Here is a 26,354-nt window from a genome sequence, read left to right on the forward strand (position 1 = left end):
AATATTTGCAGAATATGCACCATACATCTGTTTCAGGGTTTTCATCAGTGTCATGCAAACTGTAATATCTATGCCATCGAAAGTAGTCAATATATCTTTGCTTGTCGTTTATTATGTCCACCATTTCTTTAGCCAACAATTCTGGGCCGAATTTTCTGGCATCTATGTATGATTCGTGAGGCATGAATCTAAAATGAACATAGGAAATCAGTAACAAGTTAATCATGAGGTATCGGTATCCTAACACAAGTCCTTTCTTTTAACTGTTTAGTGATATATCCCCAAGTGAAAAGTTAATATTATACTACTGAATTTTTGCTTGGGATCCAGTCATTTTTAAGTTTAGTAAATTTATCATGGCAAGAACAAAAATGAAGAAAACAAGCTTGTAAAGATAACACAAATTACCTCATCTTTTTTCGCATAATCTAACAAAGCGTGCAAGAGAGACTAGGAGCGTTTCTCTGGCGCACTGAACAGACACAGATAAAGAGAGGACGAGACCGTGGTAAGAAACCTGTATGTCTGTATGTCTGTTTTAAGCTGGCGTGACGACGCCGCCGCGCGGACGTCGTGTCAACGCTGTGCGTACGTTGGCAAGACGCTAACGCTTGAAAGACGCTAGTGTGGGGGATCTCTTAGTAAAACCGTGAAGCGCTTTATTAAGCGCAAACGTACCTGCTATAATCCGCACCCCCAAAAACTATAGGAACGGCAAAGTGTTCAACGGCAGTTAACAATTTTTCAGACACATAATCGGCAGCGAATGAATTCTCAAACGCGAGATAGAAGTAATAGTCAGTTTCAATATAGGCGTAGCACTCTTCCATTTCCCGCAACGGACATGTTAAATTTCCACACTCTCCGTAAACGTCAACTTTATGACCGTATTTCATCAATTCTCGATTCAGGTGTCTTACAAAGTCCAGCCTCAAACTTCTCGCACCACAATGAGACACAAACCACGCCGCTGCAATTCTCTTATGCCGAAGTTTGCGCTTAACTGTTTTACTAGTAGGCTTCATTTCGCTAGGTTTCATCCACGTCATATCTGGCTTCGGACCAATTAGATCTTCATTTGCATTCCTTACAGCGATATACGGACAGACTATATCAGAGTTCAATTTATATGTCCATGTCCAATTAATAAAGTCGTCGTAATCTGTTGTGAGCGGATAGTTCGTCGAGGACTCTTGGCTGCAGAAAACGTATTTCTGGTGGGGAGATCTTTTTGGGGGTATGTGGACATGTTTTCTTCTTACACCTACTGCGTTGAACATGACCACGTCAAAGTCGGTTACATCGTCCAGGTAATCTTGTTCATTGGTCAAAAAACAGTTTTGGTATTCGCATTTTCGATGTATAAATGAATATCTCTCCAGTTCCAAATTTCTAAATGGAGCATCTAATTCTGTGGCCAATAGTATATAAATTAGGCTGCTGTTTTTAGGACGTCCAGTTACGTATAGTATGTTGGATAATACGAGTGCTATAACTTCATTTAAACGTTTCTTGCGTATTCCTTCTTTGCAAAACATTCTGGAATTTGCTCCTTCGTTTGTACGAAATTTTTCATTCCAACGCGTAATAAAAATGATATCTTCCTCGTTCTCTTTTGACACTTTCCGCGGCTTCAGCGATTTACAATCGAGCTCGATAAAATCAATTAAGCAGCAGTGCTCTACTAGATTTGTGTCATTTATCTGTAGGTTTGATGGTTATTGACTTCCTACAGTGAAGATTATTAGTGGAATTCTTTTCACGTGAAGATCGACAAGATAACGAAAAATATTTTTCTACACACGTGTTTTTAAAAGCTTAATCAAGTCAGCCAAATATATCGATTAAGTAAGGAGATCAAGAATAGCCACCGTTTCTGTCCAAATGAGGTGCCGAGATGATATAACCATTTTAAAGAATCGAACATTAACCGAAATGAGACATAAACAATGATCCTTAAAACAATAGATCCGAAAACCAAGGGCATTGTATTATTTTGAGAAATAATATTAAAAAATAAACATTTTTGACTCCTAAGAGCGGTGGTAGACCAGTAAGAAAATGGTTGAATTTTTTATATAATCAATAGATCGACTATAATGGATGACGAAGTTGTTTGATTGCCGTAGAATCCTTACACTTATGACTTTCATTTCTAAATTATGTCCATTTGAATGTTTAATAAACAATACTTGTCGCTAAAGAAAACGTCGTGATGAAACTTGCACGTTGAAGAATGTTTACTCTCTTGGAAAACGTGCAAGTTCTCAACCTCTGACTATCCCTAAACCCTCTTCTTCTTATAATTATATGCTTCTCTGTATGCAGGTGCCCTCTGGGTCAGCTATACTCAAAGCTCACTATACTATAGCGAGACTATAGCGCCTTCAAGACGCTGCTGCGGCTCGCATTGACAGCTTCAAGGCACTCTTACGGAAGAAGTAGGCGTCTTTACTTTAAAGATTTATTATTATTATTATTATAAAATACCTTCTTAATACAGTTGCTCAAAACGTGGTATTTTTCGCACTAGTGTTTTTTACTTTTCCATTTTTTATGTACTGTTGTCTCAAGTCTTAAACATAGAACTAAAGAGGTTGTATATTTATTTAATATTTATGTGCTTTGTGACGTAAGTCACTCGTCATTAAAACTTATATTTACTTACAAACATCTTATTTGTTTAAATATGCATAGGTGTTTTATAAAACAACGGGTTACATTTAAAATACCAAAATATTTTTCATAAAGATGGCTGATAGAATATTAACAATGACCGGTTTTATTTTACTTTCAATAAAGTTTTTTCGCAAACTATACCAGTACAAGATGGATAATCAATCTCGTACAAAGAAATGTCGTTGCACTCGTACTCCGCTTATTCGGACGCTTATTTTGATTTTTAACGCTGATCAATATATGGTACCAAGTAATCCCGTGATGCGATTGTTAATATTCAAAAAGGCCAACAGATAAAACCAACTTCTCCAGCATACAATCAGCACTGAGGAGGCACGAAGTGGATGAAGTGCTCATCAGCTGGATTAGCAACATGCTAAAATTAAGAACTATAAAAACAACAGCAAATAAGACCCCATGGGCCATAGTAGCGAAGGGATGCCATCAAGGACGGGTACTGTCGTCTCTGCTGTGGAACATAGTCGTAAATGACCTCATCATTAAACTGAACAAAGAACATTTCTATACAGTAGGATATGCTGATGACATAGCTATACTGGTAACAGGAAATTATGCCAATGTACTCTGCGACATTACACACGCTGCACTCCGGATTGTGGAAAGATGGTGCAGGGCATATGAACTACCGGTAAACCCAACAAAGACGGAACTAGTAATGTTTACAAACAAAACTAGTAATGTTTTCAAAGTCGGAGATACAGGATTTCCATCACTATCTTAATAAGGTACGACGAAAATATCAGTTATTTTATGTATTTTGAATAATACACCTCACCACAACAGCAAATCACAGTTAACCTCGAAATACTGATCAGCTGATTGGGTGTGAGAGGTTGAAGAGCGTAAACAGTACTGTCAAGTAACTAGTATTGCCAACATAAATATTTGATCTACGGCTGCGTTCATACAAAAACGATCCGTTTCACACAGAGAACTTTCAGATCACAATTTAATAGATCTCACTACAGTCTGATTTGGTAACTGTCACCCTACTGCAATCTACGAGTTGAACCCAGTACTAGGATTACACAGAAATAAGCTGAAGATAAAAATAATAATAATAATAATAATAATAATAATAACACCAAAATGCCTACTACTCCGAGGAATCAGATCTGCGCAGGATGTCGTCAGGAGATTGACGGAGATCTCATTGGGTGCGCGGCTCCAACCTGCGCTAAAGTCTACGACCTGGCTTGTGTCGCGCCAGACGGTCTTTCATTTAGTGAAGCTAAGATCTGGATTTGCCCGGAATGTCGAGCAAACAAAAGAAAAACCGGTGACACTTCTACGCCAGTCCGCTCAGTTCCTCCGGCCTCAATAGAGAACATTACAATGCGTAAAAAATCTACCCCAAAGACCCTTGAATCACCTTTGCCGCTCGTGGACGAAAGCTTATCCGCACTAGCAAGGGAAATACGGGCTATGCGATTAGCTCTAGACAGCTTCAGAGCCGATTTCTCCACCCGCCTTGACAATATTACCTCCAGTCTATTGGAAACACGGGAAAAGATCGATGCTATGGAAATTAAGCAGGGAAAGCTAGAGAGCAGAAACACTGACTTGGAAATCACGGTGCAAGCTCTTGAGGAACGCATAGCCTCAATGTCGCAGCTAGCCTTAAAAAATGAGGTCGAGATTCTGGGTGTTCAGGAGGTCAAAGGGGAACTACCAGTGCACTTGGCCCTTGTTGCCGCCAAAAAGATAGGTGTTAACGTGAGTTCCAGTGACATAGAAGAGGCGAGCCGAGTCGGAGTTCGTCGTGGCCCTGGAGCTAACAATGACAATGGTCTTCCAAGACCTTTAGTTGTGCGATTTGCCAAAAAGGCTTTGCGAGACGACTTCCTAAAGGAGGCCAGATCAAGACGTACTTTAAACAGCAAGGATGTTGCTGGGCAGGGCCCTGAGAGACAGGTGTACGTTAACGAGAGATTAACAGCGGCAAACCGTCAGTTATTTCGTACCGCGAAGGAACGTGCAAATGAATGCGGATACAAACACTGCTGGGTCCGTAATGGCTGCATCTTTGTGCGAGGAAAGGATGGAGGCCCCGTATCACGCATTTCTGCTGCGAAGGATCTTACCTTATTGTTCCGGACTAACGACGCCAAAAATGCCTGAAATGCTCTTGGCGGCAACTATCCAGGCTGTGTTTATGATATTTTTAATTAATTTTTTATTTGGTGCTGGGGTGCTCCACGTAACTAAAGTTAAGCAAATACACTTGAATAACAATACGAATTTATGTACAGTAGCTCTCCACAGTTGTTACATTACGACTCCTTTAAAAAATGTGTACTCTCTTTACCTCCCCGAAATCGAAATTAGTATGGCAGTTCTGACTCATCCTTATACAATCACTAAATATTTTAATTTATGGCCTCCCTAGACTTGCTCCGTGATGTTGATAATGCATTTAGTATAACATGCCATACTGTATGTACTGCAGAGGAGTGTGGGAGTTTGGTTTCTACCTTTGATTTCAAAATTCTAAACTTGAACATTAGAAGTTTACAGCGTAACTTTAATGCACTCTGCGTGGTTCTTGCTCGACTTCTCATAAAATTTGATGCAATCGTTTTAACTGAATGCTGGATCTCCGATGCGACAACCATCCCACTCATAGCTGGCTACTCATCTACGAGCTCATCAAATTATATTAACAGGGCTGGAGGCGTAGTTATTTATATTAGTGAGAGGTGGACTCCCACTTTCTCAGAGCCCTCTGTTGACGAAGCAAACTGTGTGCTTGCTGTAGTTCCGAATGTGTTCTCCATACTTGGTATCTACAGGTCTCCATCTTTTCGTAATTTGGATCCTTTTATGCGGTCCTTTGAGTCGGTGGTGAAGACTGCTGGTCGACCTTCTCGCCTCATAATTGCTGGTGATTTCAATATTGACATCTGTGGACCTGATCACGACAAAGAACAAAACTCCGAATTTTCCTGTCTCATGGCTGGGCTGGGTTATGTCTCCGCGGTAGATAGTCCCACTCGCCTAGAGTCTTGTCTAGACCACGTTTATGTTTATACTGGTACTCGGGCTGCATCTGTGATTTGTCGGACGAGTCCTACTGACCACCATTTGGTGATTACTGGTCTCAGTCTTGGATCGCATAAACCTTCAAAGGTTAGAGATCGGCATCGCGTCAAAATTGACTATGAAGCTGTTTCCTCCGCGCTCTCTGAGGTGGATTGGGGTGATGTATTATTATGTGACTGTCCTACGACAGCGGCGATAAAACTAGACTCTATGATTGCAACTGTCATTTCGAAAAATTCTAAGTTGATTAAAATAAGTCACTCTAAATTTGCAATTGAACCCTGGATGTCTCCTGGTCTGATAAGGTGTTCCAAACACAGAGACAGACTACATGCCGAGGTTCACAAAGATCCAGATAATCACATGAAGAAGCGTATATTTACTAGGTACCGCAACTTCTACATTGACCTCATCCGGAAAATCAAAAGTAAATATGACAGTGAAACACTCAATAAAAACATTAAAAACACCCGAAAACTCTGGGAGAGCATAGGTACGATTACGCATACTCGCCGCACAAACATTAAATCTCTTGATCTTACCAAAATAAGGGAGACACCGACCGATTCTCTTGACTATTGTAACGATTACTTTGTCTCCATAGGTAAGATTCTGGCCGATAAGATCCTGCAAAAAATGAATGAGACTGAGGAATCATTAGCGGCGAAGGTGGCTCATGTGGATGGACCAGGGGAATCCTTTTTTCTTTACCCAACGAATGCTGAAGAAATCGAGGCTCGTATTCGACTACTTAAGTCAGATAGCGCACCAGGCATAGATGGTCTGCCCAATCGGCTACTGAAAATCATTGGAAAGAGCATTTCTGTGCCACTGGTCCACGTATTTAATCTGAGCTTCTCAAGTGGCGTGTTTCCAGACAACTGGAAGACGGCTGCTGTGTCCCCTATACATAAGAGCGGATCCAAAGATGAACCCAAAAACTACAGGCCTATTTCTCTTTTGGGCACATTGTCTAAACTACTTGAAGGTTTGGTAAACGAGCGACTGGTCACGTTTTTTGAAAAACATGACCTTATGTCAAAGTCACAGTTCGGCTTCAGAAGACACAAATCAACGGAGGACGCCGCCTTGCACCTTGTGGAGACTATCGTTGGTCATCTCGATGTCGGCCGGCCTTGTGCAGGGATCTTCCTTGATATATATATCAGTCGTGTTCAATGTGCGATCGGAAACGGACGCGCTGCACTACTTTGTGAGAATTATTTTAATTCGCGATTTTGCGCGGCTTAGGCTGCTGCATGTACGTAAGTGACAATGTGTTCCCAACAACTCATTGTCAATGAGTTTCTGGCATTCGTGCAGAATGCCATCGACACAATGGATGAAGTCAGCATCGAGCAGATCTGCAAATCTAATTTCAACGAAGATGAGATTTGCAGTGGCAAGATGCTGCTGTTCCAGAGCTGCGGCAAAGCGCAGCAGATGCCATCTCGTCGGAGGGATGGAGGCTTGAAGAGTGTCCAGGATGTTACTGCATTCTTGAAGAATACCGATCCGGACGACGTGCCTACTTTCGTGGCGAAGGAGCTGCACAAGTTGCCTCCGGTCACCTTTGACCACGTCGACGTCACCAGGCTGTTAAAGGACATCACGTCCTTGAAGTCGAGTTTGGCTGAAGTTCAGTCAAAATTGGAGGCGTCGGATAACTCCATAAGTGAGCTACGTGCCGAAGTTGCGTTGTTACGCAACCCCGCTTCGGTATGTAGGTCACCGACAGTCTCCTACGTCAACACGCGTCGCGGGGCGCGAAAAGCATCCGTCGGCAGTATTGAGTCGGCTCGTATGTCGCCGGTCATTGCTGTTGTCAATGCACCGTGCCCCCCTGCCCGCCCCTCCGCCTCGGAGGTTACGTCACCCGTATGCACGTCATCGCCCGGGCGTGCATACGCCGCTGTTGCCGCGACTATTAGCAGCGGAACCGCGACTTCAAAACCCGAGTTGCGGAAAACTGCAAAGGGCGGTAGTAAACCCCGAATGCCTGTCTCTGGAATCGCAGGTGCCAAATCTCAGAGGCAGACCGACAGGTGCGACGAGGACGGCTTCACAAAGGTGGAGAAGAGAAGAAAGAAACCCACCAGCCGAAATCTATGTGGCACAGCTCTAACGGGACAGAACTTCTTGCTTCGTGCGGCCATACCGACGACGCAGTTGTACCTGTCTCGACTGCATTACTCCACGAAGTCTGAGGATATAGTGGAGTATATCCGGTTGAAAGCCCAATTCACCCTGAGGGTCGAACGTTTGGAGTCTCGCCACAACGTTAACTTTAATTCGTTTGTGGTGAGGGTCCCAACGGCCCATCTGTCGACCTTCATGCAGGTAGAGTTTTGGCCGAAGGGTGTCAGGTTCCGGCGGTTCAGAGGAACGATACATGACACTTGTTTGCGTCGCACGTCGCCGAATAGTAATTCGTGTAAATAGTTAATATTTTATATGTATGTTAGTTTGTAAGGTATGTATCAATAATAATAATAATATGTATGTTAGTCTGTAAGGTATTTGTTATATGGGCCTTAGTTGCCTGAAATAAATGAATAAATAAAAAAAAAAAATATAGCAAAGGCCTTCGACACGGTGTCCATCCCAATCCTGCTGAGAAAGCTCGAGATGATGGGAGTGAGAGGGGTGGCTGGGAACTGGTTTCGGAGTTACTTGACGGGAAGGAAACAGTGTATTAAAATTGACTGTCTTGCCAGCAGCATAAAACCAGTGTACTTTGGTGTCCCCCAAGGAAGCATATTGGGGCCATCATTATTTTTAGTCTACATCAACGATTTATTATCTATCTCTTTACCCAATTCCTCAGTCGTATGCTACGCTGATGATACGGCCGTGATCTTCTCCGACAAAACATGGCCTGAGTGTTTTCGAAAAGTTGAACAAGGCATGTCACATATTTCAAACTGGTTAAATCACAACTTACTAACCTTAAATGTTTCGAAAACTAAACTCTTGTGTTTCCATAAAACGAAAGCCTCAGCCCCTAGGGACGGGGTGACTCCGACTATTAGAGTTCATACTTGTGGACATCATACGAGTTCCAGCGCATTGGGAGCGCGGCGGGCCGACTGTAGTTGCGAACAGATTCTTCGATCATCCACCGTACGCTATTTGGGCGTGACCGTGGATGAGAGGCTGACCTTTGCAGCTCACATTGAAGTAACGTGTGCCAGGGTGCGCAAGCTGATACACACCATGAAGCTTCTCAGAGAAGCTGCAGATTTGCGCCTGCTAACAGCAATTTACCTCGCACTATGTCAATCCATCTTAAGCTATTGCATCTTGGTGTGGGGAGGCTCTGCATCCTGCTATATGATCAACCTGGAGAGAGCCCAAAGAAGTGTGCTAAAGGTGATGTTGCGCAAACCCTATCGTTACCCCACGATCTCGTTATTTGAGGACGTGAAGGTCCTAAGTGTGCGGAAACTGTATATTCTAAAAGCTGCCCTTAATATGCACGCGAAAGTTCTTACCTCTCCGGAATATCCTTCTTTACTTAGGAATCGCGTATTTAAAGTGAAAATGCGACCGGTAGCAACAATATTTGCCCAACGCTTCGGGACCTTCGCATTTCCTTTCATTTACAACAGAATTGCAAAAATATGCGACATTAAAGAGAGGTCTATTTACAAAGCGAAGAGGATTATTGGGTCACATATGCAGACTTGGAACTATGAACATACAGAAAGCTTCCTAAGAGTCGTTAGGTGAGTGGGTTGGTTGTGGTTTTTGGTTGTTGCCATTCATTGTTTTGACAGGAGTTGTCAAATTCTACTGGTGGTACAAAGGCTACTGGTGTGAGTTTCCAATTGTGAAAAAAAAAAAAAAAAAAAAAAAAAAAATCGATTTTCATTCCCGTGAAGCACCTTAGTAGTTGGTAATTATTATTGTTAAATATAAATACTTATTTTTTGTACTAATATGTTAATCACAATTATTTTAAATTCATGCTATTGTAATAATAATTCCTATTCTTATGTTAGATTTAATAGATTAAGTTCTTATTATTTGTGTAATATAATCGTAGGTAACGTAACGAGTAAATTGAAGCCGTAAAAAGGTCGCCACAGGACAGGCTTAGCCTAGTGTGGGACCACCTGTAATGACTCACAATGTTTTCAGGCTTGGCATCACGTTAACAATGCATGTTTTTGTTAATGTCTAACACACACTTAATGTTCATTTAGCATAAGTATCATGTTCTTGTTTTAAAAATGAAAATATGTAAAGTATTTTGTATTTCTGTGTGTTTGTGATGTCAATAAACATTATTCTTATTCTTAAAAGACTACTGTGTAACTACCTACTACCCAAACTCTTCAGTACAGAACTACAGATATCAACCGAAGTCAAGTACTTGGGAGTAATACTGGACAACAAGTTGAATTGGAACAAGCATCTGGACAACAAAATTAAAAAAGCCACTATCACCTTCTGGCAGTGCCATAGAATGGTAGGTAAACAATGGGGACTCTCACCCAAAATAACACTATGGCTCTACACAGCGGTGATAAGACCCATGATCAGTTACGGCGCGATAGTATGGTGGCCACGAACCAAACTGACGACCGCAACCGACAAGCTGGACAAATTCCAAAGACTGGCTTGCATGGCAACGACCGGTTGCATGAGGACAACTCCGACTGCGGCCCTTGAAGCGATGCTGGACCTGCGACCCCTCCCAATGTTCATCAGACAGGAAGCGGCGTCAACAGCAGTGCGTCTAAACAGAACCGGCCTTTGGAAGCACATGAGGACGCCACATACAGAAATCCTTTATAAGACAGTCAATGAGGAACCCCTACTGGAGGCGGCTGTGGATAGGATCCCAAAACAGTACATCTTTGACAAAAAATACAAGATACAATTGTTTTAAGATCCAAATGAAGGACTGAACCCCAGAGAGGTCCGCGTCTTCACCGATGGATCTAAAACAAATTCAGGAACAGGTACTGGGGTATTCTCAGAAGACCTCTATATCAGGATATCAACACCGCTTGGTGACCACAACACAGTATTCCAGGTTGAATGCATGGGCATCAAGTTGGCGGCAGAAGCAATCATAGCGAGAAAAGTAAAGAACACTCTATTCGAATACTCTCTGACAGTATGTCAGTACTTCAAGCACTGAACAGCTATGACATAAACTCAGGGCTCATTTGTGAATGCCATCAAGCACTCATGGAGGTATGTATACAAAACCACTTAACTCTACAGTGGATTAAAGGACTAAGCGGCTCACGTGGCAATGACGCAGCAGATGAACTAGCCAGAAAAGGGTCGGAGACAGACGCAGTAGGACCAGAACCCATAGTGTCCCTCCCCTACCAATGGTCCAGAACAACTATACACAAAGGTAAAAAAACTTCACATAATAATACATGGACCACCCTTACGGTTTGTAGACAGGCGAGAGAAGCACTCCCAAAGCTCAATGCCAGTCTATCACGAATATTAATTAAACTCAACAGGCAAGAGCTTCGCACTCTAACTGCCGCCCTAACAGGTCATGGTCCATACAATAAACACCTTTTCAATTTAGGTATCACAGACAGCCCTCTATGCAGAGCGTGCATGGAGGGGAGGAAACGGCTGCGCACATCCTACTACAGTGCTCCGGCGTGGCCAACTACAGGGCAAAGTACCTTGGAGTGCCAAGGTCGCTCCATGAAGTCTTCAGCAATCCGAGGAGGCTGCTGAGATTCCTGGAGGAGCTTGGGTGGCACGAGTAGGACCCTGCACCCACCACACGCAAAATAGGCGCCTTGACGTCGAGTTGCGGACACTAGCTCGTTACACCAAGTACCAAGTAAGGCCAACAGATGGCAGCTATTACATTTTAGTCGGCAAGGTTACTAGTTTTGTTAAGGTGTTGACTTTATATAGGTACAATAAAATCGCAGAGAAGCTAAGTCTGTGCTTTCAATATTTTAAAGTAAAAGTCAGTGCTAAAACGTTATACTTTGTATTTTTTTTAATCCAAGTGTCGCCATCTACAGTTTCAAATATGTACTAAAGTTCTTGTATGAAATAAATTGATACTTCAAGTTTACATCTACTGATCTAATGCAGGGACATTCGTGAATATATAGCCAGTGTACAACAACTTACCTTGTCATCATACAACTGACAGATCCTTTGCTTCTCTGCATGTGCGGACTTCAACTTGTTCGCTAAGAGCTCGGTCTCCACCAAAGCAGCCTTTTCAGCAGCACTGGCCTTCTCAGCAGCTCTTCTGGCTTCTATGGCAGTACATTCGACGCTTGCATAGCGCATTACCGCAGCGTCCTTCTCACGTTCAGCCTGCTCTACCCGTTTGCTCATCTGTAAACATATTGTAATTTGATTCTTTTAAAAATAAAATATCAAATAATGTTGTAATATAATTCTACACTCTCCCTTTGTGCATGTGCAGTGCAACTTTATTTAAAAAAGCAATTTGTTTCTGTAATAGTCTGTGTCAGTTCTCTGCTGTTGTAGATTCTCTGTTCAGTGAATTCTATTTGAATTCGAATAAAGAGATCCAGAAGAAGCAACTGGCAATAGCATCATTAAACTTTAGGTTTGTTCAGATACAACCAATATTCTCTACAGCTGTAGATAGCGAAAATTCTGCATGGTACCATTAATAGTACGAAGTTTCGCAGCTAGAGCGAAAAGATGCCGCTCAGTATCAGCTTGCCATTGAATATCGTGAGAAAAATCTTGTTGATATTATCCCATGTGTAGAGCGACATAACTGTTATGTAAACTGCACGAGAAGTAACAACTCCTTGTACTGCGCAATTGCCTCAGGAACTAAATCGGTAATGCAGTACGCCTGTAAAAATAGTATAACAAAATTTATTCTTCTTACCAAGTCTAGCTTAGCCTCCACTTCTTTAGAAGTGTGATCCTTCTCTTGCACCTCATCAACCAGTTGTTTAACCTGCTCACGTAAACAAGTGTTCTCCTTCCTCTGTTCAGACAACAGCCTCTCTAACATTTCTACTTGTAGCTTTAAAACATCTTTTTTTGCATTGCTTTCTTGTTCTGATACTTGCACTTCTGATAACTTAATTGCTTCATCTACTATAGGAATTTCCAGAGGTTTTTCAACAGTTATAATAGAGCTTGATTCGTCTTCAAATATGTCATTCATAACTTTGCCATTTGATACTGGTTTTACAACATTCTTTATAGCAGGTTTATGAGCTCTCTGATGAATATACGCATTCTTCAAGCTACCACTGACAGATGAAAATATGCCATGTACATTTTTCACAATACTTCCTAAGTCTTGTGAAAGGAGTTCTTTCGGTAATCGTGCATAACGTAAATCAATGTTAGTATAGGATTCAGGTACAGGTTTATGTGGTAATAGTGTTGATTCAGGTATTTTCTGGGTTGCCGTTACTTTGTTCTTTTGGTTTGTAAACTGTGATAGAATTGTTTCCATATTTAATTCTTTGTGACTGGAATTAAGATTTGAATCAACATTCTGGTCAATTGTTGATATATTCTCTGCACTTTTACTGTACAGAGATTTCGAGATTGTCTTAATATTACTGACTAATGGGGATTTTTGTTCATCTAAGCTTACAGTGGATGTTGTCAAATTACTGAAACCTGATTGATTTTCGTTCATCATTTTCGGACTTTCATGACTTTCAGAATGATCTCCAGCTTGTAAATCATCTGTAGAATCTGTCACAGACCCTTTCAACGCATTCTCAGCACAAACAATTCCCGCTTCTTTGATGAGTTCTTCTATATTTAATTCTTCATCTTCAATAAGTGCATGGTCAGTATAATTCATGATATTATCAATTTTGTTCAAAGATAACTCATCGAAACTTAACAGATTTTCTGTAGCGTCAATTATATCCGGTGATACGGAAATGGAACTCGATAAAGACGCGTTTGTTTCCTCTATTGTGGTCATTTCGTTATAAGTTTTCATATCTTTTTTTGCTGTGTTTTTCGAGTTTTCGGCTAACTTTGTTTCACTAGTTAATTCAGTAGGAAGCGTAACGGAGCTCGAATATTCAGAATCAACGCCCGAATCATTACTTATTTCACTTTTAGAAGAATTTTCAACCACGGAAGAGCCAAAGTAAGCACGATCAATATGGAAGTCATTTTCCGTGCTTTCTTCAGACATTGTAGCAATTTACGTTTTATGCGTCACGAGAAATACTTTGAATTTTATATGTGTGAACATAAAAGCCATGAATACAAGAGAATAATATTAGTTTTATTGAAAATAAACATCGATCTATCTGACAATACAGTGGTAGTTTTTTGACATATCTAAAGTATTTTCTCGTGCACACTAGATCTACACAAAAATAAAAAGTGCAATTTTGAAGACTTTTGTAGTTCTGAAATACAGATTCAAAACAATTTAGCAATAAAGTAAAATAATATAACAAGGAAGGTGCAGATATATTAATAATGTTCAAAATATAATTTGCTAGTTCTAGTATTTACCCTATAAAAGACCTAATGACCCGATAAGGTTACTATATTAAAGTTACAAGTATAGAATAGTAGATTTCGTAGAAAATGTGAGATTTTTTTCCTCCAGTTTAAAGTTCATTTTATTATTAATGTTGATGTAAAAGTAAATTTTATACTAGTTAAATAATTGTCTACCACAACTCCTTTAATACAATGAATGTGAAAGTTTTTACAAATTGTATGGTTATATTCTCGATATAAATTAGCAACATTAGATAGAAACGTCAAGTAAAGTGTTGCTATTAAGCTAAAGGCTTACTATTTGTGTTATTAAATCTTTTTTCCACTGACTTATTAACTGCTTAAAAATAGAAAAAAAAATAATTTTTATAACTTTTCCTGTAACAAGAGTATATTCATGATTAAGTTAATAATCATATTATGTTTGTTTGACCGGGTTTTGGAAATAAAAAATAATGCCATTTCAAATGTTTGCAGTATCCATGCGAAATAAGCTATCAACATCGGACATGTCATTCATTTTCAAATGGAACTGGAAAAGTAGGTCGCGAGTATTGATTTTTAGCCAATATTCGACAAACAAAGACGTGCTAACATCGTTCTGTGCACCAAAAGCGTTTCTCCACCATTTTCCACAAAAGAAGCCTCCAAAATGCCTGTAAGTATAACTTAGAATTCCGTCACATGACCATGCGATGAAAATCGCGATTTTGATTTCGTAATACACATTTCCTTTGTTCATTGTACATTTTCTCCTTTACTATGCTATCTTCGTATCCCAGATAAAGTCTCCATGACAATTTTCAACAGTCTATACGTACTCCGACACGTTTTTTTTCGATATCATTTTAGCAAGTATGAGTCATTAATAACGCGTAGTATTTCCGCTCAGGGTCATTCGTAGTCTGTAATACGACATCTGCTTACTACGCATTCGTTAGAAACCTTGAATTTTCTATACATCACGTTATAACTTTCGAACAATGGTGATTGTACCTAATTTTTTCGCAACATTGCCTATTTCGACGTTTCTGTGAGATGTGATGTTAAAATTTCCTTGTTGGGCGATGTTGGAGTTATCGATTATACTTCCGTGTTTCGTAATTCCCTGTACTGTTGTAATTAATACTTTCAAAGTGCTCAATTAAGGTCTACTTTTCATTATTTAAACTCATCTTCAAATATGCAAATTATTTTGTATTGAATCCATACTTCTATCACAAAGACTTTACACCTACCTACTTATAAGTACATCTATGTACTTTAACAGCTATAGCTTGGATGAAGAACATGTCTCCTTTTAAAGTTTGTTAATACAATAATTTTTTCAACTTAGCCTCTTATTACTATGTCCTGGTTCTTCTTTGTTGCCTATCTTTATCTAGGCTCTCCTGTTTTGTTTTTTTTTTGTGATTCAGTCTGGTTCTGCTTAAAGGTTCAATCTTAAGCTAGGGTGAAAAACATTTCTAATTTTAAATTTAAAAAAAATCCTGTATAAACAAAATAGCAATCAAGTCTGTTACTATTTCCTGGCTGTATGTTACCTAATTATGAATTCAGTTTTTTGTCCTGGTCTTTTTTGTTGTCTATCTAGTCAACAGTCACTCATCTTTGTTAGTCATTCTGTCTATATATTATTAGACTTCACTCAACTTGAGTCTGTTAGAAACAATGTTATGTTCATAAGTCTTCTGCTCTTACCCTAATTAAAGTACAGTCATATCATTAGAAATAAATGAGATTTTTCGGATATTGTACAATTATTGTATTTTTTGTCTTCATCAACGCAGCCATAGTGCTGTCTTCTACAGTGAAGCATTTTTCCTTATAATGTTAACAACAATTTTTGTGGTTATTTGTGCGTCTTTCTAAAAAAGTTATTACTGTCGAAGTAAAAGAAGAAATACCATTTATAAATTTTAAAATAGTGATAAGTGTCTGCATAGAAGTATATATGGTGAGGAGTTACTAAAGTTTCAATAAATACTAATTTCAAGTCCCACCTGACACAATATATATTTTTATTTTAACCAATAAATATACAATCTATTGGCATTTACTTTTGTAAAAGTAACAGTTATGCTAAGGGTCATTATTTTGGCTTGGTTGGTCATTGTGCACGTAAATAGGAATGTAAATATTAAGATTTGAAAGTGTGTGCCACACGTCACAGCGATGGGTGGGACACACTTCTGAACATTTTTTCTTTGAATAAATGTTTATATACTTATGGATTCGAGTTTTACTATGATCTTCACTAGGTGTAATAGTTGCTTTAATTTCGGAGTTTAACATTGATGTGTTAAATTGTGATGATTGGGACACCATTTTGTGACAGGTGGGACAAGTTACATTTGAATACATAGAATTTAAAAAAATACATTGTTTAGATGTAGATCCATCATTTGCAAGCAAATTTTTTATAATTCTCATAATTAAGACATTATAATACATAAAAAAAGACAATTAAAAAGTGACAACATTTTTCCTGATGATTTTTAGAATCAGAAAGTTCATGAAAAGTCGGTCTTTTCTACATTTAACTATATATTCAAGCAAAACTTCTAAAATTCGATATATTTTGATATGATACATAATCTTCAAGGATGCGGCAGGATTTTTCAAATTTATTAACGCATTTTACATGCGTTGTTTTTAATTTCATGTTGTCATAGATAGTGCTTCAAGAAAAATAGTTAGATTACTTTGTCAGTTCTTTAATTCTGTTTTTTTTTTTATGATAAAATGTCTTAATAAGACAAATATTATAAAATATTTGCTTAGAAGTTTAGAAGTTTTTAGTATAAATAATGTCATAAATTTATGTAAATAAATAGTCGCAGTTGAATTGCATATCTGGCTTCTTGATATTTTCATTGTAAGTCTAATTAAAATGGTTAGGGAGAAATTACATAAAGTTCAAGAAAAAGGAGTCAAAATGTCCCACCCATCACTTTGGAATAGCCCAGTAATTAAAGCAAGCTTTGAAGTTATAACCACAATACTTGTATAAAATATACAATGATAATTATTTGATATTTATAAAATTAATTAGATCAATAAAATGCTACGCTAGCAATGTTGTGCCAGTTTTGTGTTTGTATCAGAGACATATCTATAAATGTCAAATATCAATCTCAAAAAGTCATGAATCAAATAATTTTCCTAAAAATTTTTGTGTGTTAATTCAGTTTTCTCCCTGAATATATAAATCAGTATGGATATGTATCGCTTATGTGACATTCTGCAGATTTTTCAGGAGATCATGTTTTTGGTTTTAACGACTGTTCAAAATATGTAGCGTCCTATTTTAAAATTCAGTTTTGTTTTTAATTACGTTTAAGTTTTAAAGTTCAGTTTTAAAACACATATTTTAAAACAGTCGTTAGAACTCCCCTGAAAAATCGACGATATGTCGCTTATAAAACACTGACGATATATGTTATGTAAGAATGAATCTTAACAACTCAGTGAATAATTAATAATAAGTTGTTTTCTGATCGGCTTAATGCGAGTCCGCGTCGTGTGGTAACTCCTTAAGATAACATAAGTTTACACGGGCCTCGTTCTGCACAGGACGCAGAGCTTACAGCTCCAACAGTAGAAAATGTCCGCGTCGTCGTCCGCGTTCGTCCCATGGACCAACGGGAAAAGCTGGAAGGAGCATACAACTGCGTCTCCGTGGACGGAGTCAACAACACTATAGCTGTCACGCGCAACAATGTCAATCCGCCTGAACCGCCAAGGGTGTACGCATACGATGCGGTGTTCGACTACAACACGAGCCAGGTAAGTCAAGTTTTGTCCTGATTGTCCTGTCTTTTCGGTTAATCAATTTTTGTTTCAATATAAATAAGAGCGTGTGTTGAAACGGCGCGCGGCGACCGAATGCGTGCGCTTCGAGCTATGAGATGAAGGGAGATGCTACACGGGTGTTGCGTCGTCGCAACTGCGTTTATTCCAACGGACTGAGTGCCGCATGAGCTGTTCCGTCGACACGCGCTGTTTCAACACACTTTGTGACATTTCGTCCTGATTTATATGTAGTATACCGCAGTTGCGACGACGCAACGCCCATGTGGCATCTCCCGAAGTGGGGAGGGGTACTGCGGTTCATAAGGACGCCGTCAAATTAGACGTTTCAAAAGTTTTTAGTTCACTGCTTGTGACTGGAAAAGTGGACTGCTACTGCGCGTCTAAATATTGTATAAAAATGAGTAAAATGGCGTTACGTTTCGACACTACATTGCTTGTGTCACATTCGGTGCACTGAAGTCACAACGTTGCCACGACGCAACGCACCGGCAGCGCCCGTGTGGCATTGCTCTCTTATATGTACAGTTTTTATTGTATTTAAAATGTCTTTTTATTTGTATTTTATGTATTCACTGGTACAATTGTGTAATAAATGTAGCCCCGACTTAAGACCTAGATATCGATATTTATATATATATATATATATATGTATATATAACCACAATACTTATATACATCTTTACTATATATATATATATATATATACTACATATTATATATATATATAGTAAAGATGTGTTACTGTCGAATTGCTGCAGTCCTTAACATAATTAAGTTAACGACATTTTAGCGAAATTGAGTTATTAAAATATCTGGAATCAGCGAGACCAGATCTACAATCTCTTATACGCGGTTTTTAATACCTTATTTAGTTTCAATTTTATTGTTGAGCAAAATCAGCGTCATTGACATTTTTCGAAGAAAAAACAGAACGTAAGCTGCCAACGCTAATGCTATGCTGCAGCTTCCCTGGCGGTGTAGTGCGTCTGGCAAGTTTGCCTTGAATAGAGTAGATGATTTCGCCATAATGCGAAAGAGACATTGGTTTTTTTTACGAGAGTGAGCGATTCGGCCAATATAATTGTAAGGACAGTATGCGATACGTGCTACTTTGTAAGCGAACACTCCATTTTTAAATTATAAATAAATTAATTATATTTATTCTATTATTTGTAATGTAAATTCAATTTAATTTAATTCTTCATTAATAATAATAATTTTCTGTTAATAAAGTTCAATATTATTGTTATGTAACGTAATAAGTAATGTGAAATTTATTAATGGGTGTATACCTAAATAAAGAAACATTTTATTTATTTTTTATTTTAATATCCGAAAGTTACGAAAATGCAAATGCGTTAGTTACGACAAGGAGGGCACAGCAGTCTTTGCCGTTTTTTAATGGACTTTAAAAAAAGGAGGAAGTTCTCAATTCGTCTGTATGTTTTTTTTTTTTTTTTCATTTTGTTACGCGATAACTCCGCCATTTGTGAACCAATTTTGATGGTTCTTTTTTTGTTGAAAAGAAGGTACCTCAGATGTAGTCCCATTTAAATTTCAAGAAAATATTCCACCTCTAAGGGTGGCAAACTAGGGGATGATGAATGACTTTTGAGGTAGGTTTTTTAACCGGAGGTTAGGTTATTCTGTATCATTTTCATGCTGTGTATGAAAAGTATTCCTGCTAATGAAGACTGAAGAACCTGAAGACTTGGAGAATCTTACGCCACGCTCGCCCACCGTTCGCCTTGGCTTGTGGCGTTGGAATCGCCTCAGTCTTGTCGAATGGTGGGTCAGCGCTGCGTGCTCGCAACATTGCTACAAAAACCCGTCAACGTTACTACAATTTGAAGTACCTACCAGTAAAAAACAGAAACGCGAAACATAAAAAAAATACAATTGGCTGAAATTGCTTTTGCCTCCACGCTTGCTTCTTTGGCAATTTTTTTCCTAACCTAGACATTCGCCAACAAGAGTGATTTTTCTGTGATCGCATTGTCGAATATATTTTTGTTGAATCATATAATCTCATTAATGATAATTTTCATTATACGAAATAGCTTGGCACTATATTAGGGATGATAATGATAATAACTGATGATCTCAATGATAATTACTAAATAACAAATGATAATTAGTAATAAGCGGAATTGAAACCACTAAAAGAAAAGATAATTACTGCTGCATAAATCACACTCTTTAAAATAAATTGACGAAATAGAAACTGACAAAATTGATTTAAACAAAAATAACGTACGTCAGACATATGTCATTTGATTCGAGGCAAATATGGCATAATTGCATGTGATATCGTATAAATATCAATTGTCGATCTCATGGTCATATTCCATCTTGAGATAGAGGTCAAATGCGCGCTTATTCTTATTAGAAATTATTCGTATATAACAATAATAATTCATAATTTTATTCATTTACTAATTGTTACATGTGGGGTTAACAAAGATGTTACATAAATGTAATTCAGCACATGAACCCTGTAAGAGCACTGCAATGACTTCGTATGTACGAATATGTAATTATTACAGTTATTAAACATATGTTAAAAGTAAAATAAATATTTAGATCACAATAATTTACATTAAAAAGTGCATAAATATAGTGAAGTCAAGGAATTAAATCTTATAAGCACGAGTCTAATTGTTTAAAATAATATGTTTGAAGAAGAAAAACAAAAAATAAATAATCCTAACAAATGTTCCTAAATTATTAATGATGCTACAGCCGTTTAAATGAAAAACAATGATCGGCAACAAGTACATAGAGAAATTCGTGAAGTCTGCTGATTCGTTCCGTAGCTTAATTGAGAGAGTGGTTAGTCCCGGTGTGGCAAACACGTGCTGGTTCGATTCCACCCTGATCGAAGGGATTGAAACTTAATAGTTTAGTAAATTATTCATATTTTTTATAAATATATAATTTCGTCACTTTATTGTTACGGGTGCGCAAATCATAATTACTGAAGAACAAATTATAATAATTAAAAATGAAGAATCATTGATATGAGGACCATGGAAGATATGTTGGTGTGACACTCTGGACGCATTTCGCTAGTATAGTTGCGATTTTTAGAGCTGAGCTCTTGCGCCGGGAGTGTTATGCCATTAAAACATCGAGGGATACCAGCTGAAAACAGAAGAGAAGATTTATTTAAGGATTTATTTAAACGAAATTATGTTTAAATTTCATTGACGTTATAAATGTTCCATGTCATTAGTAATCACGTCGTTGCGGTGAAACTTTCGTGAGATGTTGTACCAATGTCTGCAGAAGTTTATGAACCATTTTTAACCGACTTCAAAAAACGAGACGGTTCCAAATTCGACTGTTTTTTCTTGTGTGTATATTACGCGATTACACCGACATTTGTGAATCGATTTCAATGATATTTTTTTGTTGGAAAGGGGTTACATTTGAAGAAAATATTCCATCTCTAAGAGGGGCAAATTAGGGTATGAATTCGGTTTATTGGAATTCTCCCATTTTCCGTTAACCGTTTTGAATAAAACTTGGTTAACAGATGTTTCCAGTTTTCAGGTCGTTTTTTTTATATAAAAAACTTATACAAAATAGGCGCCTGGACGTCGAGTTGCGGACAACAGCCCGTTACACCATATCAATTATAAAATATCAGGTGGACCAGTTATGTCAACAAAATGTGTCTACAGACGAAAAAGCTGTTTTTTTTATAATTTACCCAGTTCCTTGCCTAAAAATATGTTTAGTCAAACTGAAAAATAAGCCTCTGTTTCTGCTATCACTTCAATTTGACGCGAATCGGTAATAATACAGATAAAAAGGCCAATTGGGACTAATTTTGCGTATACGGGGGGATGCGAGTTCGTACTATAATTCTAAGTTTTGATGTTCTGTGCCTCTACCACAACTTTACTGTGACAGTTGTCGCTAGCGACCGCGTAAAATGTTTGTATACAAAATGTTGTTTCTTCTTGTGACCGCTAGGGGAGCTGTACAATTTCCCCATACAAAATTGTGAATTAATATACGCGGTAGCTAGCGACAACTGTCATAGTGTGAGAAACGGAATATTCCAAATTCCATTTTCTCCATCTTCAAAAAATATACGACCTCAATGTCATGTCATCGTAGGAACGTAGCCAATCTTAACTTTTTTATTTAATTTTTTTTTATTTTCGCGCTAATTTTAAACGTCAGTTGCATAGTAAGGAGTTCTAAATCAAGACATAAAAATAAGTTCCGAAAAAAGTTTTTATTTAAAGTCACGTATTTATCAAACCGCCCTCGTATTATTATAGCATCTTATAGAGGTATACTTCAAATAAATATAATGCTACCTACAAACATTGTGTTTGCTATATTTTGTACCACATTTTGACACTTCAATAACTACGCAATTACGATAACAATTCGCCTTAAAATGATTCATATTTTACAAATAATTTTGGTATTTCAGAGGGAGATATTATCCACTCCCATGCGCATTACTTCCTTAAAGTGTAGGTAAATATATTGTGACTATTTCGATATCTGGTTTATTACAAAGCTGTATTTAGAGTTTGCTCAATTTAATTGTAAATGAGACACTGAGCTTTTCGTTGGTTAAAATAAAAATCTTTCGCCTTGAAAACTGATGGAAACTGAGCGCACAGGCGCTCAGTTTCGTTAGGCGTTACGTAAACTAACACTCCTCCCGCACCGCGCAGCTTCTTCTAGAACCGCTCACTTAAGCGGGTAGGCCTGTAACTCATTCATCGAAAATTGACATACTAATTGAGTTTGGCCTCGGTACTCTCTGTAGTATTTTTTGTTAGCGAAATGGTTTTGGTTGATTCGAAAACCATAGGTCATTTAATTTATATAACAACGAAATGTCATTTAATTTGTTTGAAAACTATTCTGCCAAATAATTATGGTAACAACTGCGCTCCGATTGGCCAGCCCGAATTCGAAACAATTGACGGGTGTCGTCAATTGTTTCACTTCAAATCTATCAGTTTAACTTGAGCTTTGCTATAATGGACGAAAATTGACAAATTACGTATTTAATTACCGATTAAATGTGATTCCGTTTGTTTTGCAATTAGATGTTTTGTTGCTTAGAGAGATATTATCCTTATTATAATAAATACAAATTGTTTCTGGAATATACGGAGACGTACACACAGGTCAGTTGTTAGCGCTGTACCATTTCAGCTTTCTAAATTGTGATTTCAGCGCAAACGAGAGTTGATATTTAAAAGTGATATCCATTGGTCCACCGATGGTCCATTTGCGTGATGAGTTACCAGAGAGGGATGGAACTTATTTCGTCTCTATTTCTGGTTATATACGCGATAGGTATAGCTTATGGCAACGCCCTATCCCGTATCTCAGCATTGCAAAGCAAATGGATCGATGGCTTGCACCGCGCATTTGGGTCACCCGACATCCTCCGCTCTGCGCTCGACAACCTACTGCCCTGACACGGGAAGTAGGTCGCGCTCTCAACGAAAAGCGTATCTTTTAGAGGAGAAATGGCATTCTTAAGAGGCAGTATGCTCATAATAAAATGTATATGAGCATATTGCCTATACATATACTCCGTCCAACATTTTATTTTACTTTCGACATAGCATGCCTACGGAGTTTCATAATTACTATAGACAATAAAATGCAATATTACATCTTAGAGGATGGAAAAATACATGGATGTTTTTTCTTTACTATAATGAAGCGACGTGCTCTTTAGTTCCGATATTTATCGAGCATAGAAGATTATTCAATTTTGAGAAATTTTGGTACTTGTCTAATAAATTATGAATAATTATAATAAATTCTTTTTGTTTATTATAATTATTTAATTATCGGATTCTTCTCCATATAAGTGGGAATTATCACTTGAATCCTTACTAACATTAATTATTAATTCTGGAGCACAGAAATTGTCAAACGCAACGTCACGATCTGAATTAGACAATATCTTTTTTAACCCACTCACATTCACGATTAAAACTTCTTCATAAATAAAATCGATTCATTAAAAAAGTCGAATCCGAATCGCATTAGGACATCAAATGGTTGGACGCAGTGATATTATACTTGTGTTGGACAGAGTATAATACGGTCCCTTTTGATGTGAAAAAATTGCCAATTACGAAGTTACGAGGTCTATAAGAGATTACACCGACTTTTGATTACTTGGATGACAAAACTTTCGTTTAGCTCCTTCAGGTTGTTTCGAGAGAAAAGTATCGCACAAGAAACTAAATACCGTTGTAACTCAAAATTGTGGTATTGAGAAACACATTGAGGTTATTTGAAAACTAAAAAAATACTGAATGAAACCAATATACCTACAGGGCTATTTTTGGAATACTAACAACGTCGTATGACTATGTTATTATTACTAACATCATAAACAAGAACTCTTGTTCCATGACTTTTAATAATTATAATTGTATAATAAAATATTACATTATTGTAGAGGCCGGGAAGGGAAGGGATTGCTGGACAAGTATGAGTTGCAAGGACGAGCGCCAACGAGGCCTAGTATTAATACGAATCAAACAATGGCCGTTCCCGCCGAGACATGTATGGAATTTTTCTCAAATAATGCGAGGAAATAAAAAAATACTAAATAAAAATAATAATTTATTTAAGATCATGATCCACTTTGTTAGTAACAATCAAAAACTTAGGACTATGTTAGTACATTACACTTAATAAAATAATTAAAATAGAAACACTTAAAAATAAATAATAGAAATTAACAATAGGTATGCGGAATTAGAATTCATGTCGCCAGCCCTTCTTGGTGACATGAATTCTGGTCCAATGGCACAATATCGGACACGTTACATACTCCGATATGGTGTTCATAAGGCTGTTACCGCTGCCACGCATCCTGCTCATGGTCGACGAAATGCGTTTCCGTACAACATCAGACGCACTACAGAACAGGGGCAGCCGCAGCAGCATCCTAAAGGTGTTATTATACTGGACCTTCAGAGCTTTGAAGGATTTTTGCGTGTAATTAACTAAAGAGAGGAAGATGTATTATAGAAAAAGTAAAAAAAATATTAATTAACATTAAAATGTATACAATACAATTGCTAAAAGAAAATGTTATTGTTTTTCCAGGCTCATTAATAATAGTAGTCAGTTGAACTTCTGATGACGCGTTTGAATGTGTATCTAGATTGATAATCTAATAGAATATCATAGATCATCTAACCGATATCTAGGATTTAATAATACTCTATGTGAGTAACGAGATCTGCTGAATAAAACTGAGAAATGCTTAAGTCACATGTTATGCTCATATCATTGAAGAACTTTAAAACGCTCCCCTGTAAACTTGGCAATTTCGACATACGATACTTTGCGTAGAAGGGGTCGATATTTTCCAAACAAACGAATTTTTCAAAACATTTCTTCACAACCTATTTGGCATACCTTCCAAGAAAAGGAGTCTGAGAGTCGTATTCCAGAACTCTACTCAATACTTAAGTCAGGATATGAGTATTGCAGTGAGCAATGAAAATCATACTCAAGTCCTTGCCATTAGGGTCGTATTTCAAGTGCTTCAAATCATACTCAAGTCTGCTCAAATCCTGACTTGAGCATTGAGTACAGTTCTAGAATACGACCCTGAGAGACGGTAGAGATACAACAACGCTATAAGTTTCTTATTTCTACTATATCGGGAAGTTATGGGTAGGCGTGTCGCATACCACCAGGCGCACGACTTGTTCTTTCCGTCACTTGATATTATAGAAAAAAAATATAACCTTGCACAAAATACCGCGTAATACCGCTATCTAGAGTGATAACGTCAATACTTGACGATTTAGTATCTATAGCACGAATTTGCAATATCAACAGTGACTATTGACCGGATGAAGTATTTGTACGGAAAATATGCGTTATATTAGGTGTCTATACAACCTCTTATGGCTGTGGATTATTCCGCATAACAGTGAAAGTGTTGAATACAACACTTTGGAAAAAAAATATAGTAAATTATTGTAACTTTCTCATTGAAAAGAAAAACCGACCTCAAAACTCCTCCTCGTTTGCTTATCGGTTTTTTTCGATTTCCATGGGATCCCCTCATCAGATTCTGACTTCTTGGTGACAATGGGACTGTTACGGACTCCTTTGTACATTTTATGCTTTTTTCTGGTTGTCATGGAGGCGGTAATTTGTTGATTACACTTATTGTGTCAAGTGAAAAGTCGACTTTTATTTGTGGAGAATAATTAGTAATTTGTGATAGCCGAAACGAACCCAGAACAGCATCAGGGACCACCTCGAGAGTATACCCTTTTAAA

The 26,354-nt window shown here is 37.9% G+C and overlaps 2 protein-coding genes across 5 annotated transcripts in view; one reads left to right on the forward strand and one right to left on the reverse strand.

Moving 5' to 3' along the window:
- LOC113226062 (coiled-coil domain-containing protein 186) overlaps positions 1-13,678 on the reverse strand; it is a 54,405-nt gene extending 40,727 nt beyond the window's left edge. For all 4 annotated transcript variants that reach the window (XM_026458578.1, XM_026458576.1, XM_026458577.1 and 1 more), the window contains exons 1-2: positions 12,620-13,678; positions 11,875-12,087 (exon numbers count right to left, since the gene is read on the reverse strand). In XM_026458578.1, coding sequence (XP_026314363.1) covers positions 11,875-12,087; positions 12,620-13,561 — 1,155 coding nt within the window. In that variant the 5' untranslated portion in view covers positions 13,562-13,678. The remainder of the gene's footprint in view (positions 1-11,874; positions 12,088-12,619) is intronic.
- A 1,164-nt stretch (positions 13,679-14,842) lies between these two features.
- Positions 14,843-26,354, forward strand: part of LOC113226089 (kinesin-like protein KIF3A) — a 51,449-nt gene continuing 39,937 nt past the window's right edge. Inside the window, exons 1-2 of the mRNA XM_026458607.1 lie at positions 14,843-14,884; positions 17,803-18,015. Coding sequence (XP_026314392.1) covers positions 14,879-14,884; positions 17,803-18,015 — 219 coding nt within the window. The 5' untranslated portion in view covers positions 14,843-14,878. The remainder of the gene's footprint in view (positions 14,885-17,802; positions 18,016-26,354) is intronic.

The sequence above is a fragment of the Hyposmocoma kahamanoa genome, unplaced genomic scaffold (genome assembly GCF_003589595.1).
Source record: "Hyposmocoma kahamanoa isolate Upper Pololo Valley unplaced genomic scaffold, ASM358959v1 181, whole genome shotgun sequence".
NCBI classification, from domain to species: domain Eukaryota; kingdom Metazoa; phylum Arthropoda; class Insecta; order Lepidoptera; family Cosmopterigidae; genus Hyposmocoma; species Hyposmocoma kahamanoa.